Source organism: Melospiza melodia, chromosome 28 (genome assembly GCF_035770615.1).
Source record: "Melospiza melodia melodia isolate bMelMel2 chromosome 28, bMelMel2.pri, whole genome shotgun sequence".
Lineage (NCBI taxonomy): Eukaryota > Metazoa > Chordata > Aves > Passeriformes > Passerellidae > Melospiza > Melospiza melodia.
The window spans coordinates 7762499-7776057 of NC_086221.1; the positions used below are offsets into that span (position 1 = coordinate 7762499).

Sequence of the window (13559 nt, forward strand, 5' to 3'; positions counted from 1 at the left end):
TTAGCCCTTCAGTCTCAGAGCTGGGGGCTTGTGGGCTCTTGCAGAGCTAAAGCCAGCAATCAGGCAGCTGCCAGGGTTCCCAGTTCTGGGAGGGCAGGAATGGGGAGAAGATGCCTCCTGCTCGCTCCGGATGGAGCTGGCTGCTCCGTGCGGCTTCTTCCACCTTTTTCTCCCTGTCCCAACATCTTTGTACTCGTCTCCCACAAGGCCAGGAGGTCAGTGCTGCCCCCGCAGCCCATGGCCGAGGTCAGCACGGCAGGTGTGCCCGAGCCTGAGCGTTCCCTCCTGAAAACACAGGGCCGGGAAGGAAGGAGGGGCTGGCAGCTCCGGGGCTGCCACTGCTTTCATCTCCGTCCAGGCTCTGTGCTCGGGGAGTTTGACGTGAGCGCAGCAATTAACTTAATGAAGCCAATGAAATGATGCTCCAGCCCACCGGGCTGGCTTCACCTCCCAGCCAGGGCCTCCCTGCCCCAGCGAGGTGCCCGCGGGGCCGAGCAGGCATTGCTGGCACCGTCCCGGGGCAGGACCTGCCCGCACAGCATTCCTGATCCCTCCCTGGCATCCTCCCGGTCCCTCCCTGGCATCCTCCCGGTCCCTCCCTGGCATCCTCCCGGTCCCTCCCTGGCATCCTCCCGGTCCCTCCCTGCCCCGCACGGGCAGCAGCCGGGGGCTCCTGCAGCCCTCCCGTGCCAGGGACAGGATTTTGGCCCTGTTTGGCCCGTTTGGGGTGCAGAGGGGCTGCAGGAGCTCATGGCAGGGGGATGCTGGCCCTGTTTGGCCCGTTTGGGGTGCAGAGGGGCTGCAGGAGCTCGTGGCAGGGGGATGCTGGCCCTGTTTGGCCCGTTTGGGGTGCAGAGGGGCTGCAGGAGCTCGTGGCAGGGGGATGCTGGTGCCGTGGGTGAGGAGGAGCTTGGGGCAGAGAGGGAGCCCAGGGTCTGGAGCACACTGGTGTTGGATATCCAGAGCATCCTGAATGCCCAGAATTGCACTGAGTGCCCAGAGCAATCTGGTTCTGGAGCCTTAGAGGGTACCAGGGCAGGGTCCCTCAGCATCACAGCTCGTTGGAGCAGGAAGGGGACAGTGCTGAGCCCGGGATGGCCCCTCTGCCGTGCCAGCTCTCACCTCCTCCCCTTGCCCTGCCTGCAGACATCGACGAGTGCTCCTTCGACCGCACCTGCGACCACCTGTGCATCAACACCCCCGGCAGCTTCCAGTGCCTCTGCCACAAGGGCTACACGCTCTATGGGCTCACCCACTGCGGAGGTAGGGCCAGCTGGACCCCGCTGGGCTCCCGGGGGTGGGACAGCCCCGGGTGCGGCTGCCGTGGGACCCCTGGGGACCCTGCCCACCCCAGGGCCCGTGGGGACGATCGGTTCCACACCCCGGGCAGGGATGGGGCTCCCAGCCAGACTCGCTGGTGTCTGCAACTTCAAACAGAGCGACAGGAACAATTTGCGACTTGTCTGCAGCGCGAGAGAGAGAGGGAGAAATCCCCGGCGTTTTTGGCAGGGCGCTGTGACGGGGTGGGAAGGGGAACATCAAAAGGGTTTGATTTAAATTTCACAAGGCAGATCGCTCCCAGGGCGGGGGCGGGCAGCGGGAGGTGGATGGAACGCGCTCCGCAGGGGCTGCCGAGCGTGTTGTGGCAGCGGTGCCGGCGGCCCGGGCTGGGAGCCCGGGGGCTCCGGGGCTGGGGCAGCGACCCTCAGGATATTTCTGAGCTGCACGGTCAGCGTGAGCCCCTGGCACTGTCCGAGGTGGCAAAGGGATTGATGGCTCCCACCAATGCCCCGAGTGAGGGCGAGCTGGGCAGGGAGGGCTCTGACAGGAACAGCTCCATCCCTGACCTGAAGCATCATTTCAGACCCTGCTGAAGAGAGGGGCCAGGGCTGAGCCTTTCGGGTTCAGTTTCCAAGTGCTTCCATGTCGGGGCTGGGGCTGGGCTCGGCCTGGATGGGCTGCACCCGACCCTGCCTGGCCTCTGGGGACACGGGAGCTGGGCTGTCCCTTATCCCCGTGGGGCTGGCACAGCTGGGGGAGCTGGCACTGCTGCAAGTGCCCTGAGGCGCAGAGGTGCCCCAGCTGGGCTTGGATTTATCCATCCAGAATCCCAGTCCTGAGAAAACGCAATGATTCAGTGTCAGAGCCGAGGGGTCCCCACTGTCCCTCAGCCACTGTGCCTCCCTCTGTCCCCACAGACATCGATGAGTGCAGCATCAACAGGGGTGGCTGCAAATTCGGCTGCATCAACACTCCTGGCAGCTACCAGTGTACCTGTCCTGCTGGCTGCAAGCTGCACTGGAACAAGAAGGACTGTGTGGGTATGTCAGGCCAGGAGCCAGCAGGGCCAGGGAGGAGCTGGGGGCTCTGGGATGCCAGGCTGGGGTCCCTGTGCCACGCCCTGGCACCGTCTCCTCCCTGGTGAATCCCCCATGAGCTGGAGGGCACTGGGGTCCCTCGTGGGTCTCTGAGCTGTGCCAGCCATGGGCATCCCTGATTGTCATCACCAGCTGGTGCTTGTCCCTTGGAGCTGGTGAAGTGTCTGCCAGGTTCGGTGCCACCACGGGCCACCCTCACCTGCAACAAGATGGGCAAGAAGGACAGCTGTGCCCTTTCCTGCACCTCCAAGGCCCGATTCCTGCCAGGTACTGGTACTAGTGCTACCACCAGCATGAGCAGGGGGTCCTCATTTCCCTGCATGGCCCAAACTGAGGGGAGAGGAGTGGCTGCACAGCCAGAGTGCGGGAGGGAGGGAGGGAGGCTGTTGTTTAGGAGGGCTCATTGTTGGGTGTAGATCCACGGTCCCTGGTGCAGGATCCCTATGGCAGGGTGCTGGGCATCGTCCCCCCATGGCACAGCCTGCCTGCATCACCCTGGCAGAGCCAACTCCCCTTTCTCCCTCCCAGAGTCCGACAGCAGCTACACAGTGAGCTGTGGGACCCCCGTGCTGCGGCAGGGCCCGCACAGAGCCACCAACAGCAGCCAGCAGTGCCTCGGTAAGGGGGCTCCTGGGGTGCCCACGGCTGCCAGCAGCCTGGCTGGGCCGTGCCAGCTGGCCTGAGTGCCCACCTGTTCTTTCAGAGACTGTGGCTGCCCCCGTCAAGCAGAAAGCCTCCTTCAAGATCAAGGATGCCAAGTGCCACCTGCACCCGCGGAGCAAGGGCAAGCAGGAGGAGGCTGGGAGGGCAGGGACACAAGGTGAGCTGTGAGGGTGGGGAGGTGCCCGTGCCCAGCAGGGAGGGGGTGCTGACCTGTGCCCCCCCGCAGGTGGCTCGGCACCGTGCTCTGACTGCCAGGTCACCTTCGTCAACCTCAAGTGCGACTCGTCCAAGAAGGGGAAGGGGCGCCGGGCTCGCAACTCCCCCAGCAAAGAGGTGACACGGATCACGCTGGAGTTTGAGGCAGAGATCAAGCCTGAGGAGATCACAGGTGGGCACAGCACTGGCCTGACACATCCTGGGTGGGAGCAGGGACACGATGCCATCCCCATGCAGCAAGGAGAGATAAACCAGTCCTCATCTTGCACTGGATTGGCACACGCTGGGTAGCACCTGCAGCTGAGCATTTGGGGGATGGTTTTAAGGCTTCTGGGCTTCCCTCTGCACCCCTCCCTTCTTACTGCATCCCTCCTGCACCCCCATTCCCCTCTGCACCCCCCAGCCAGCTGCAACCTGCACTGCCTGCGACAGCGAGTGGAGAAGAAGCTGAAGTCGGCCATCAAAGCGCTGAAGAAATCCATCAACCAGGAGCGGTTCCTGCTGCGCTTCTCGGGGATGGAGTACGAGGTGGCCCGGAAGCTGAGCGTGGCCCCGGAGCGGCAGGAGAGCTGCGGGCCGGGCCAGCAGCGCCTGGCCAGCAAGTGTGGTAAGGAGGAGCGAGGCGGGGTGACGAGGGGACCCGGCGGTGGCAGCGCCCGCAGCATCACCGACGTCCCCCCCGGCTCTCAGTCAGCTGCTCGCAGGGCACCTATTACCACGGGCAGACGGAGCAGTGCGTGCCCTGCCCGCCCGGCACCTACCAGGAGAGGGAGGGGCAGCTCTCCTGTGACCTGTGTCCCCGCGGCGACACCTTCGGACCCATCGGAGCCACCAACATCACCGGCTGCACCGGTAAGGGGGGCGCGGCCGGGGCTCGGGGCACGCTCAGGGGGTGTCCAGGGCTGCAATTTCAACCATTAGCCAGCGGGCAGGAGAGCCTTGAGCATCCCCAGGGCTCGCAGGAGTTGCTGGTTTGGGTGTTTATTATTTAGGGGGCACCGCAGGAAGGGCAGCGCTTCTCTGGGTGCACTGGTGGTGCCGCAGCTGAGGGGGAAGACGATCTGGGAATGGGGCAGGGGAGCGTGCGGGGTGCCAGGACTGAGCGATGCCTCGCCCGCAGGTCAGTGTCCCCCCGGGCAGCACTCTGCCGATGGCTTCAGGCCCTGCCAGCCGTGTCCCCGCGGCTCCTACCAGCCCGAGGCGGGCCGGGCGCTGTGCTTCCCCTGCGGCGGCGGGCTGACCACGCGCCACGAGGGAGCCCTGTCCTTCCAGGACTGCGACACCAAAGGTAGGGCAGGGCCGCTCCCCGGCGCGGGCACACCCCGCACGGCCGCGCCAGCCGCTGACACAGCCCCTGTGCTCCCCGACCCCCCAGTGCAGTGCTCCCCTGGGCACTACTACAACACGAGCGTGCACCGCTGCATCCGCTGCGCCGTGGGCACCTACCAGCCCGATTTCCGGCAGAACTACTGCATCTCCTGCCCCGGCAACACCACCACCGACTTCGACGGCTCCACCTCCGTGTCCCAGTGCAAAAGTAGGCGAGCTGGGGGGCAGCAGGAGTGGGGAGGGAACAGGTGTGGGGTCCTCCTTCAAAAGTATTTTAAAATCCTGTAGAGTTTGGGGTCATTTCAGGCAGGCATGGGGGGTTCTGCCTGACCGTGTCATCGGCTGATTAGTGGGAAGGATGTGATTCTGACTCCTTCTCAGCCAGTGAATAGGACAAATAGGTTGTTTGGCGATGATTAGGATGGGGATAGCGATTAGGAAGAATAGTAGATAGGTGAAAAATTTTGTAGTGTAGGGGTCTGAGGCTACATATCATGTTGCAAATTGTAGGATAGATCATGATGCAAATAGTGCAATGGGGAAGAAGGTAAAGGAGTAGAAATCTATTTTTAGGCTGATGGGGATTTTGAAGTTTATAATGAACTTTCATTCCCAGAAGGAGGTGATGCTTTCTGTTCTGGAGTGGATATAGATTGCTATTGGGATCAGGCTGATTTGGAAGCAAGTTTTGACTGTGTTTGTAATTGTGCTGGGAGTGTTTTTGAGGTTGCTGGATGGAAGAAGAAATAGGATGTGGGTGGAGAGGGTTGCTGGGGTTAAGAGTATGAATGTGTTTAGGACTAGTGAGAGGCCCACACTGCCCCTCTTGCCCAGCAAACCCCCCCCAGTGGGACACTCCTCCCCAGTGCCCTGGCTCCCAGCTGGACTGGTGTCCCTGCCTTGCAGACCGGCAGTGTGGAGGGGAGCTGGGGGAGTACACGGGCTACATCGAGTCCCCCAACTACCCGGGGAATTACCCCGCCAACATCGAGTGCACCTGGAACATCAACCCCCCGCCCAAGCGCAAGATCCTCATCGTGGTGCCCGAGATCTTCCTCCCCTCCGAGGACGAGTGCGGCGACGTCTTGGTCATGCGGAAAAACTGTAGGTAACCGAGCAGGCCGTGGTGCTCAGGGGAGGAGCTGGGCAGGAAAAGGCTGGGGTCTGGCAGAGAGGGACAAAGGTGCATCCCCGGGCAGCAGGAGGGGAGGTTTGGGGATAGGGTGAGTGGGGAGATGAGCATCACCCTGCCATCTGGGGGTCTTGCTGGATCTCAGGGGGATGTGCATGGGCTGGGCTGCACACCTGGGCCTCAGCCTCCATTTTGGGGGTTAAAAGCCCCATGTGGTGCTTTCCAGAGCAAGGAAGGTATAACAATCGCTGGTATGTAACATGAGGGTTAGTGGGGGCTCAGCCTTGCCCAGACTGGACAATTCCCATCCCTGATGCCACCCTTGACCCAGTAAGGCTGGGGGTAGCTCTGCTGATGGGCAAGCAGCATCCTGTGTCCCCTTGCTGTTCCCTGCAGCCTCCCCATCCTCCATCACCACCTACGAGACCTGCCAGACCTACGAGCGACCCATCGCCTTCACCGCCCGCTCCCGCAAGCTCTGGATCAACTTCAAAACCAGCGAAGCCAACAGCGCCCGCGGCTTCCAGATCCCCTACGTCACCTACGATGGTGAGCACGGGGAGGTGCCATCCCAGCACCCTGGTGCTTCTCCCCCCACAGTTTGGGACCCAGGTCACCCCCAGTTCACACCTCCTGTGTGTTTGGGAGGAGAGGACTGAAGGATGGAGGCCAGAGGTTTGGGGACAAGTGGCAGCTCATGCCCTGTGTGTTTTGGCAGAGGATTATGAGCAGCTGGTGGAGGACATCGTGCGGGATGGAAGGCTCTACGCCTCTGAGAACCACCAGGAGATCCTCAAGGTGAGCCCCCAAGTCTGTAACCCCCCAGGGCATCCTTCCTTTTGGGGATGCCTCCTGCTCTCCTTGCCCTTGGGGCTTCAGGGGAGCATGGAGGTGATGCTGAACCTCCCTCTGGCTCGGCTTCCCTGCAGGACAAGAAGCTCATCAAAGCTTTCTTCGACGTGCTGGCGCACCCCCAGAACTACTTCAAGTACACAGAGAAGCACAAGGAGATGCTGCCCCGCTCCTTCATCAAACTCCTGCGCTCCAAAGTCTCCAGCTTCCTCCGGCCTTACAAATAGCCCCGCAGCCAAGGAAACCCTCTTCTCCCTTCCTTCTCCTCTCTGATTTTTCCTCCCTCCGCCTGGCTCCGGCAGGATCGCCTCTGCTCGCCCCGCAGACGTCTCCCCGCGATCTCCCCGCCGCTCCCTGCAGACCGGGGCTCGCTCCGCTCCCATCCCGCGGCGCTGAAGCCGCTCCCCTCTTCCGAAGCAGAAGGTTTTAGGAAACTACAGTAGTGGTCCCGTGTGCTTCTCCCTTTGGTTTCCTCCACGCCAGGTCTGTCCCCGTTCCCTGGTGCCAGCAGCAGCCCGGGACAGTGAGGGGGGTCCCTGTCCCTGCAGCCCCCGAGGAGCGCAGGAGGCAACGCCGCAGCTTTTGGCGCCGCTCTGGGGGAAAAGGGCTGACAAAGCCGCCTGGATGGAAAAGGAAAGGCAAAGAAGCGGTGGTGAAGGCCACCAGCGCGGCACCGTGGTGGCTCCGGCCCGCTGGAGAGCCGCGCTGGTGCTGCGAGGGAAGCGCAGCCAAGCCACGTTCCCGGAGAACAATGTCTGGCTGCACGGGAGAAAGCAGGGAGCAAAGGAGAAGGACTTTCAGCCGGGTTCGATTTTTTTTTCTTTCCGCCCCCCTTCCTCCTCCACACACCCCAGACACTCGTGCCAAGAAACCAGACTTTGTTACAAGCTCTGCCAAAGAGTAACTCGGAAAAGCAAGCTTTGAGAAGAGCAGGAGTTAATGTTTGTGCACTAGGATATCCTCCTTTCTACCTTTTTCATATGTATTAAGTGCAATCATTTGAGTCTTCCTTATATTATTTAGAGGGAAGTTGTTTTGTTTTTGTTTTTTTTCTACTAGAAATGACAATATTTATATCTGCCTGAGAAACGAGAATGTGTGTTTGCAAGAAAAACAAAAACCACCCACCCAGAGCAAGCTGGGCCTGGGCTGCGCTGACCAGCACAATGGCATCTTCTGGCCTTTTCTGCCACGTTTGTCCCCGATAAAAGCCCCTCTCTGGGGGGAGATGGTGCCTCTCCTGCTCGGTGCATTGGGGTGAGTTTTTGCAGGGAGTTGGAGGCGTCTTGGTTCATCCATGGGGGTGGAGTTGGTCCTGTCAGACTGATCTGCCACAGTTTGGGTGTTCCAGTCCCATTGCAAGGGGACTCAGCTCCGTCACCTGCTTGCTGCAAACTGATTTTGTTTGCCTGCAGGGGCTCAGGGATGAGCCAGCACCTGCTGAGGATGGGGCTGGGAGGAGAGGGGAGCTGGCCCTCCACTCAGCCCCCAAATCTCTCCCCCGGGGACAGCAATCCCACCCTCACAGACCTGGGCAGCTTTTGTGCCTCTGAGTCCCACCAGGCATTTTTGGCCCCATCCCTGGGTGTTCTCACCCTGCAGGGATGCTGTGGGAGTCCCTCCCCAGGGAGTGGGGTGCAGATCCCAGGGAAAACCCATCCTGCCACCCTTGTTTCACTGCATCTGCCTCCCCAGACAGGCTCAGCTGGGGACAAGGGCCAGGTGGACACCGCTGGTGGCTTTGTGCCCCCAGCATCTTCATGTGGACAGAAGGACTCCCAGGGACAGGCAACTGCTACCACTGCTCACCCCTCTCCTCCTCCTCTCCAAGCCTCCCTCTTTTTCCAGCCCTGCCACCAGCTCTCAGCTGTCATCCTCCCCACACCTTCATCCCCATCTTCATCCTCTCAAAGACCTGGAGCTGCCAGGACTAAAAATGATCAACCAGCCTAAAGCTCTGCCAGTGGCAGCTCCTTTCCATCACTGTCCCTTTGCCCACACCTGAGCCCAGCCCTGCTTTTAACAAACCCATTATTTATTGCTCCGCCTGTCCCACTGGGTCCATCTTTCCTCCATCCTGTTTTCCCTCCTCGATCCACAGTGCTCCAGCACCCCAGGAGCCTCTCCCGGGCTCTGTGAGGGGCTGAGCACTGGCACGGGGGCTGAGGTTTGTCCCCAGGATGCGTCAGTTGGAAAAGTCTGTCCTGATTCATCCCAGCTGTGGATTTTGCCCTGCTGCCGCCGGCTCCCAGCCTGTTTGGAAGCTCCACATCTGTGGGCTGAGCTGTTTGTCACTTGGTCGCTGTCTGCAAGCAGCTGCTTTAATGCACAAAAGCTGCTGGAGGGATCTGGAGAGGGTTTGTGGCTCTGGGACAGTGACACAGGACAGTGACCTTTGAAAGGGTCCTTAGCATTTAGAAGGAAAAAAACCCAGCAAAAATAAACCCAACAAAAATAAAACCAGCCCAGGAATGACCAACCCTGCCCTCATGCCCACCAGAGTTCATTAACTTTGATTAACTCTGGCTCATCTAATGTCAGGTCACAGGGCTGTCCTGGCTGTGTCACCACACCAGCCACCTCTGCTCCCTGCTGTGGAAGGGTGAGGTGGCAGCACATCCTCCTGGGAATGGAGCTTTTCCCCCTTCTGCTTTCACCAAACGGCTCAAAAACGCCCCCAAAATCCCACAGGGCCCCTGGAGCCACCCACCCCCAGCTCAGAATGGCTTTGAAAGGCTGAACCCACATCAGCCACCTCGGGGATCAAGGTTTTGAAGCAGTCAAGAAAATTTAAGGTTGTTGGGGTTTGGGGTTTGTTTGTTTGTTTTCCTGTTGGAGTATTTATATCTGCCTTTTGCAGTGGGCCAGGACTTGCCATCTCCAGCAGAAACGATTAAAGTGATGAGCAAGATGTAGTTCATGAAGTTATTTGCACTTGATTAAAAGAAAAAAATTGTTATTTGAACTTTGTAAAAAGAAATGTTTGCATTTTGTATTGTCTTTTTTTAATTATTAAATGGAATTTCTTGGTGTTGTGTTGATCTTTCAAAAACTGGCTCTGATGCTTATTTTAAAGGTTTCTAACAGCAGGATCCAGAGCTATTTTCATTGTTTTGTTCCCTCAGATGCTGACAAGCTTTTCCAGGGCCCAAAGTATTTTTTTCTCCCCCCAGAAGCTTAAATGCTGCACTTCCCTAAGCTCTCCAGTCCCTGCACAATGTATTTATTTATGAACATTACTTAATTTCATTTTTAGCCCAGAACATGGAGCTAGACTGGCTCAGAGGGGATGGCAAACACCCTCAACTTCAGCCCAACCCCTTTGCTGGGCTGCAGCTGTCCTTCAGCACCCCTGGACTCACAGACAATGCTCAAGTCCTCATGAGCTGCACCTGGGCAGGTGTGGGCAGGTGAGGGGCACTTGCATTTAAACATTTCTGCTGCCCCTCCCAGAGCAGGACTGGGCTCTGCACAGGATTCAGGTGAGCTCTGCACCAGGTAAGGGTCCCCTCTGTGGGCACAACTGCTGAACCTGCACCTGCTGGGACACCTCTGCTCTGGGGGAGTGTGGGATCCTTCCCTTCCCCTCCCTCTCTGAGTGCAGGGGGGGTGAGTGAGGCTCCTTCCCTCAAAATCTCCAATTTCCCACTTGGAATTCATCTCTCCCTCAACTCATCACCTCTCAAATGAACATCAAGGCCTCATCTGAGCCCTTCCCCTGGAAGGAGCAAGCAGCTCTTAGGCAAAGCCTCCCCGAGGAGCTCTCAGGAACACAGGCACACACAGCTGAGGGTGTCTGCAGGGTTTATTGCTGCCCCCAGCCCTTAGTAGAGGCGCTGGGGTTTCCCCATGGTGCTCTTGATGTACAGAGCTCGCACGTTCTGCCAGTTCTTCTTCAGCAGGGACACCAGGAAGTTGATGGCCAGGTGGATGTTGTAGACCAGCTCGTCCTCTGTCATCTTCACGTGACCCACGGCCACAGCCAGACAGAGCACCTGGGGACAGACGCAGGTACAGATTCCACAGGCAAAGCAAAGGGCTGACCCACGGCCTGGACATGCCCACACCAGCTTCACTTTCTGCCCCCAGCTCTCTCTGCACTGTGGCAGAGGCCAAGCTCCTCTCTGAGCAGCCTGGAAGTCAATGCTCCCCACAGGCAGGAGGATTTATGAGTGAGCCAAGAGGCCAAGTGTCAGGACATCGTTAGTTCAGCTACTTCAAATGCTCAAGCATTTGCAAACCCTCACACTGTGTCCTCAGGATCTCCAGAGCTGCTCCCAAGTTCACTTGGACAGAGCCAAGTCCCAGACTGACCCCCAGCAAAGCCCCACTCATGCTCAGCCCCCCAGGGACACGCCATGAGCAGCACCCACGTGCTGGGAGCAGCGTTAATCACACTGGATTGTGCTCAGCACTGAAACATCCAACCCTCTCCTCATCATCTGCTCCAAGATCCACCAACCACAGTTAAATTATTCCTCCTTCCTGGCTGCCCATGGAACACTCTGGGTACATTTCCCCTTGCTGGAGGAAAGCAGCCACAGCTCCAGGAACACTCGAGGGACACCTACAGCCCAACCCAGAGATGGCAGAGACACAGAACAACCCCCAGGCACACAACTGAAGCCAGGCTTTACCTTCTTCATCTGGAACTTGATGGTGGATTTGACCTCATCCACCTTGGCCACCAGGTTCTCGTTGTGGGTGAGCAGGGAAGGGAATTTCCCAGCTTTGTTCAGGCCCGGGCCCAGGATTCGAGGGATTTGCTTGATCAAGGACTCGGAGGCCAGGAAGGCGTCGTACTTTTTAGCTGCAAGGAGACAAGCAGGAGCTCGGGATGGACCCTGCTCCCACCCCAAGCTCCAGAAGGGACTCAGCTGAGATCAGGCAACTCCTCCATGCAGATAAATCCAGCATTCCCTGGGTCCTACCAGAACTGGAGCTGGTTTTGCCAAGGATCTTTGAGGAATGATTGTCACAGCAGCCAGGCCCCAGCCCCACTCAATAGAGTGACCCAAATCCTGCTCCCTGAAGGAACTGTCCCTTGCTGAGCTCCAAGCTTTGCTGCAGCCTGTGCACAGCAGGATGAGCGAGACAGAGGATCCATCTAGGAGAGGCTTAGCCAACAATCACCCAACAGCTCAGAGTTCCACGGCCCTTTATGGACTGAGGAGCAAGTTCCTGTCTGCCTGAGCCAAGTACCAGAGGCACTCTGGAGTTCTCAGGAAAGGGAAGGATTTTCTCTCTCTGACCAAGAAAAAATGAGTGCATTTCATTCTGTGCACACAAGAACTGCAGGACTAAAGCTCACTCTTGCCTCTGGTGTTTCCTGGCTTTTGCTGCCCTCCAGCTCCCCGACCAGGAAAGTGAGAGACATAGCAAAGGATGAAACTGTTGACAGGGACATTTTCTGTGTCTCTCCCTTCCTTGGACATCCAGCCCCATTCCTGCAGTACTGATCTGTCAGATCTGCACTGGAAACAGCCTGGTGGCTTAATAGTTTTTGGGCAGATTTTGGTTCTGGGGCTGACTCTGCTCAGAGTTTCAGCTCTGCAACTAACCATGACATGGAAATCCGAGCATGGGGAAAAGCCTCATGGACACTCACCCAGCTTCTTCACCAGCTTCTTGTTTTTGTTGAGCTTTTTCAGAGCTTCTATGTCCATGTGAGGGATGTCAACTGCTTTGGCCTCATCGCAGTGCTGCTGATCCCCCAGCAGACACACCGAGAATTTGGGCCGCGGCGTCGACTTCAACCTGGGGAAGGAAGGTCCGAGTGAGTGACGGGCCAGCCGCAGCGCGTGTGCACGGAGCCAGCACGGAGAGACCTTACCGCAGCACGGGGCATCCTCACCTGCCGTCCCGGGCAGGCCGGTGGGCACAGCCCGGGGGCTGCCGCACCTCCCCTCATGTTTTAAGACCCAGGGTGAGGGTCCGTCCAGCCGCCCCACCGGGCCGGGCCGCGCTGGACTCCCCGAGCGGTTCGGCACCGCTGCGGCCCCGAGCGGGACCGGGCAGCGCCGAAGGCTGGGTAGGAGCGAGAGGATGGCGAACCTGACGGTCCCGGAGAAGCGCTTGTCCTTCTGCGGGTCATAGTTCTTGAGGCTGATCTGCAGCTCCACCGTCTCCACGAACCTGCGGGAGGCACCGGGTGAGGCGCGGCCGGGGGAAGGCCGAGGCCGGGGGTGACACGTCCGTGTCGGCGGCTCTTACTTGCGCTTCTTGGCACGGCTGCCGTGCAGCACCTCCTTCACCGCCTCGTACAGGGTGTCCCGGGACACTTTGCTGCTGCGGGGGGAGACGGCAGAGGGGACTCAGAGCCGGCCCCGCCCGGGACGCGGCCCCGAGCCCGCCCCGGTCCCTCCGCGTTCCCGCCGCCATCGGCACCGAGGATCGCGCCTCGCTGGCCGCCCGGCCGGCCCTGCGGCCCCCACCGGGCACGGATGGCAGAGGATGGCGGCGGATGGAGCGGAGCAGACGCGGAGCTGCACCCACCTCATGGCTGCGGCTGCTCGGGTCGAAGGACCGGAAGTGCCTCCAGGGCGCTATAAATAGTGGCGAGATCTCGCGAGACTGGAGCGCGCGGCGCGCCGCCATATTGGGAGCGGCGCCCCAGGGCCGCCATGCGGGGAGCGGCGCGGGGGCCTTGCCCGGCTGCCCGCCCGCATCTCCTTTCTTGTTAAATAAACAACGGGGGATCACTTTCTCTGTGTCCGACCACCAGGACAGGAGCTCCCGCATCGTTTCACAGTGTATCCCAGCAGCCCCAGGCTGGCCTCAGCAGCCGCCGGGAAGGAGCTGCCGGTCCAGGCTGGGCGCGGGCGACAGCACTGCCCGGTCACGGGGCAGGTACCGCCGGCAGCCAGGGCCGGGCCGGGCAGCGGAAACCGGGGCCGTGTGGCTTCAGCGTTGGCACCGCGCATGCGCCGCCGGCTGCACTCCCCGCATTGGCCGTGGGGCGGCGCGCGCGCCCCGGAACCCGTATGGCG

At 59.9% G+C, this 13559-nt stretch overlaps 2 protein-coding genes across 4 annotated transcripts in view; one reads left to right on the top strand and one right to left on the bottom strand.

The window, feature by feature from the left end:
• SCUBE3 (signal peptide, CUB domain and EGF like domain containing 3) overlaps window positions 1–9622 on the top strand; it is a 32312-nt gene extending 22690 nt beyond the window's left edge. For 2 of the 3 annotated variants that reach the window (XM_063177800.1, XM_063177801.1), the window contains 14 exons: window positions 1147–1263; window positions 2199–2321; window positions 2511–2645; window positions 2907–2996; window positions 3082–3198; window positions 3268–3429; window positions 3661–3864; window positions 3948–4109; window positions 4378–4545; window positions 4633–4794; window positions 5493–5690; window positions 6115–6267; window positions 6437–6516; window positions 6648–9622. In XM_063177800.1, coding sequence (XP_063033870.1) covers window positions 1147–1263; window positions 2199–2321; window positions 2511–2645; window positions 2907–2996; window positions 3082–3198; window positions 3268–3429; window positions 3661–3864; window positions 3948–4109; window positions 4378–4545; window positions 4633–4794; window positions 5493–5690; window positions 6115–6267; window positions 6437–6516; window positions 6648–6797 — 2021 coding nt within the window. In that variant the 3' untranslated portion in view covers window positions 6798–9622. Of the gene's footprint in view, window positions 1–1146; window positions 1264–2198; window positions 2322–2510; window positions 2646–2906; window positions 2997–3081; window positions 3199–3267; window positions 3430–3660; window positions 3865–3947; window positions 4110–4377; window positions 4546–4632; window positions 4795–5492; window positions 5695–6114; window positions 6268–6436; window positions 6517–6647 lie in introns of all 3 variants that reach the window. The other variant, XR_010030773.1, reaches the window with a different exon arrangement.
• A 735-nt stretch (window positions 9623–10357) lies between these two features.
• On the bottom strand, window positions 10358–13121 carry RPL10A (ribosomal protein L10a). The gene is made up of 6 exons (XM_063177802.1): window positions 13066–13121; window positions 12784–12858; window positions 12625–12705; window positions 12179–12327; window positions 11208–11380; window positions 10358–10565 (listed from the first exon to the last, which is right to left on the bottom strand). The coding sequence occupies exons 1-6, from the start codon at window positions 13068–13070 to the stop codon at window positions 10395–10397; spliced, it is 654 nt and encodes a 217-aa protein (XP_063033872.1). The 5' UTR covers window positions 13071–13121; the 3' UTR covers window positions 10358–10394.
• Window positions 13122–13559: the final 438 nt, after the last annotated feature.

Coding starts and splice junctions, on each gene's coding strand:
- RPL10A (XM_063177802.1), bottom strand. Junction 11,381..12,178: donor GAAGCTGGTGAAGAAGCTGG/GTGAGTGTCCAT, acceptor GTCTCCTTGCAG/CTAAAAAGTACGACGCCTTC. Junction 10,566..11,207: donor TCAAGTTCCAGATGAAGAAG/GTAAAGCCTGGC, acceptor GTCTGTCCCCAG/GTGCTCTGTCTGGCTGTGGC.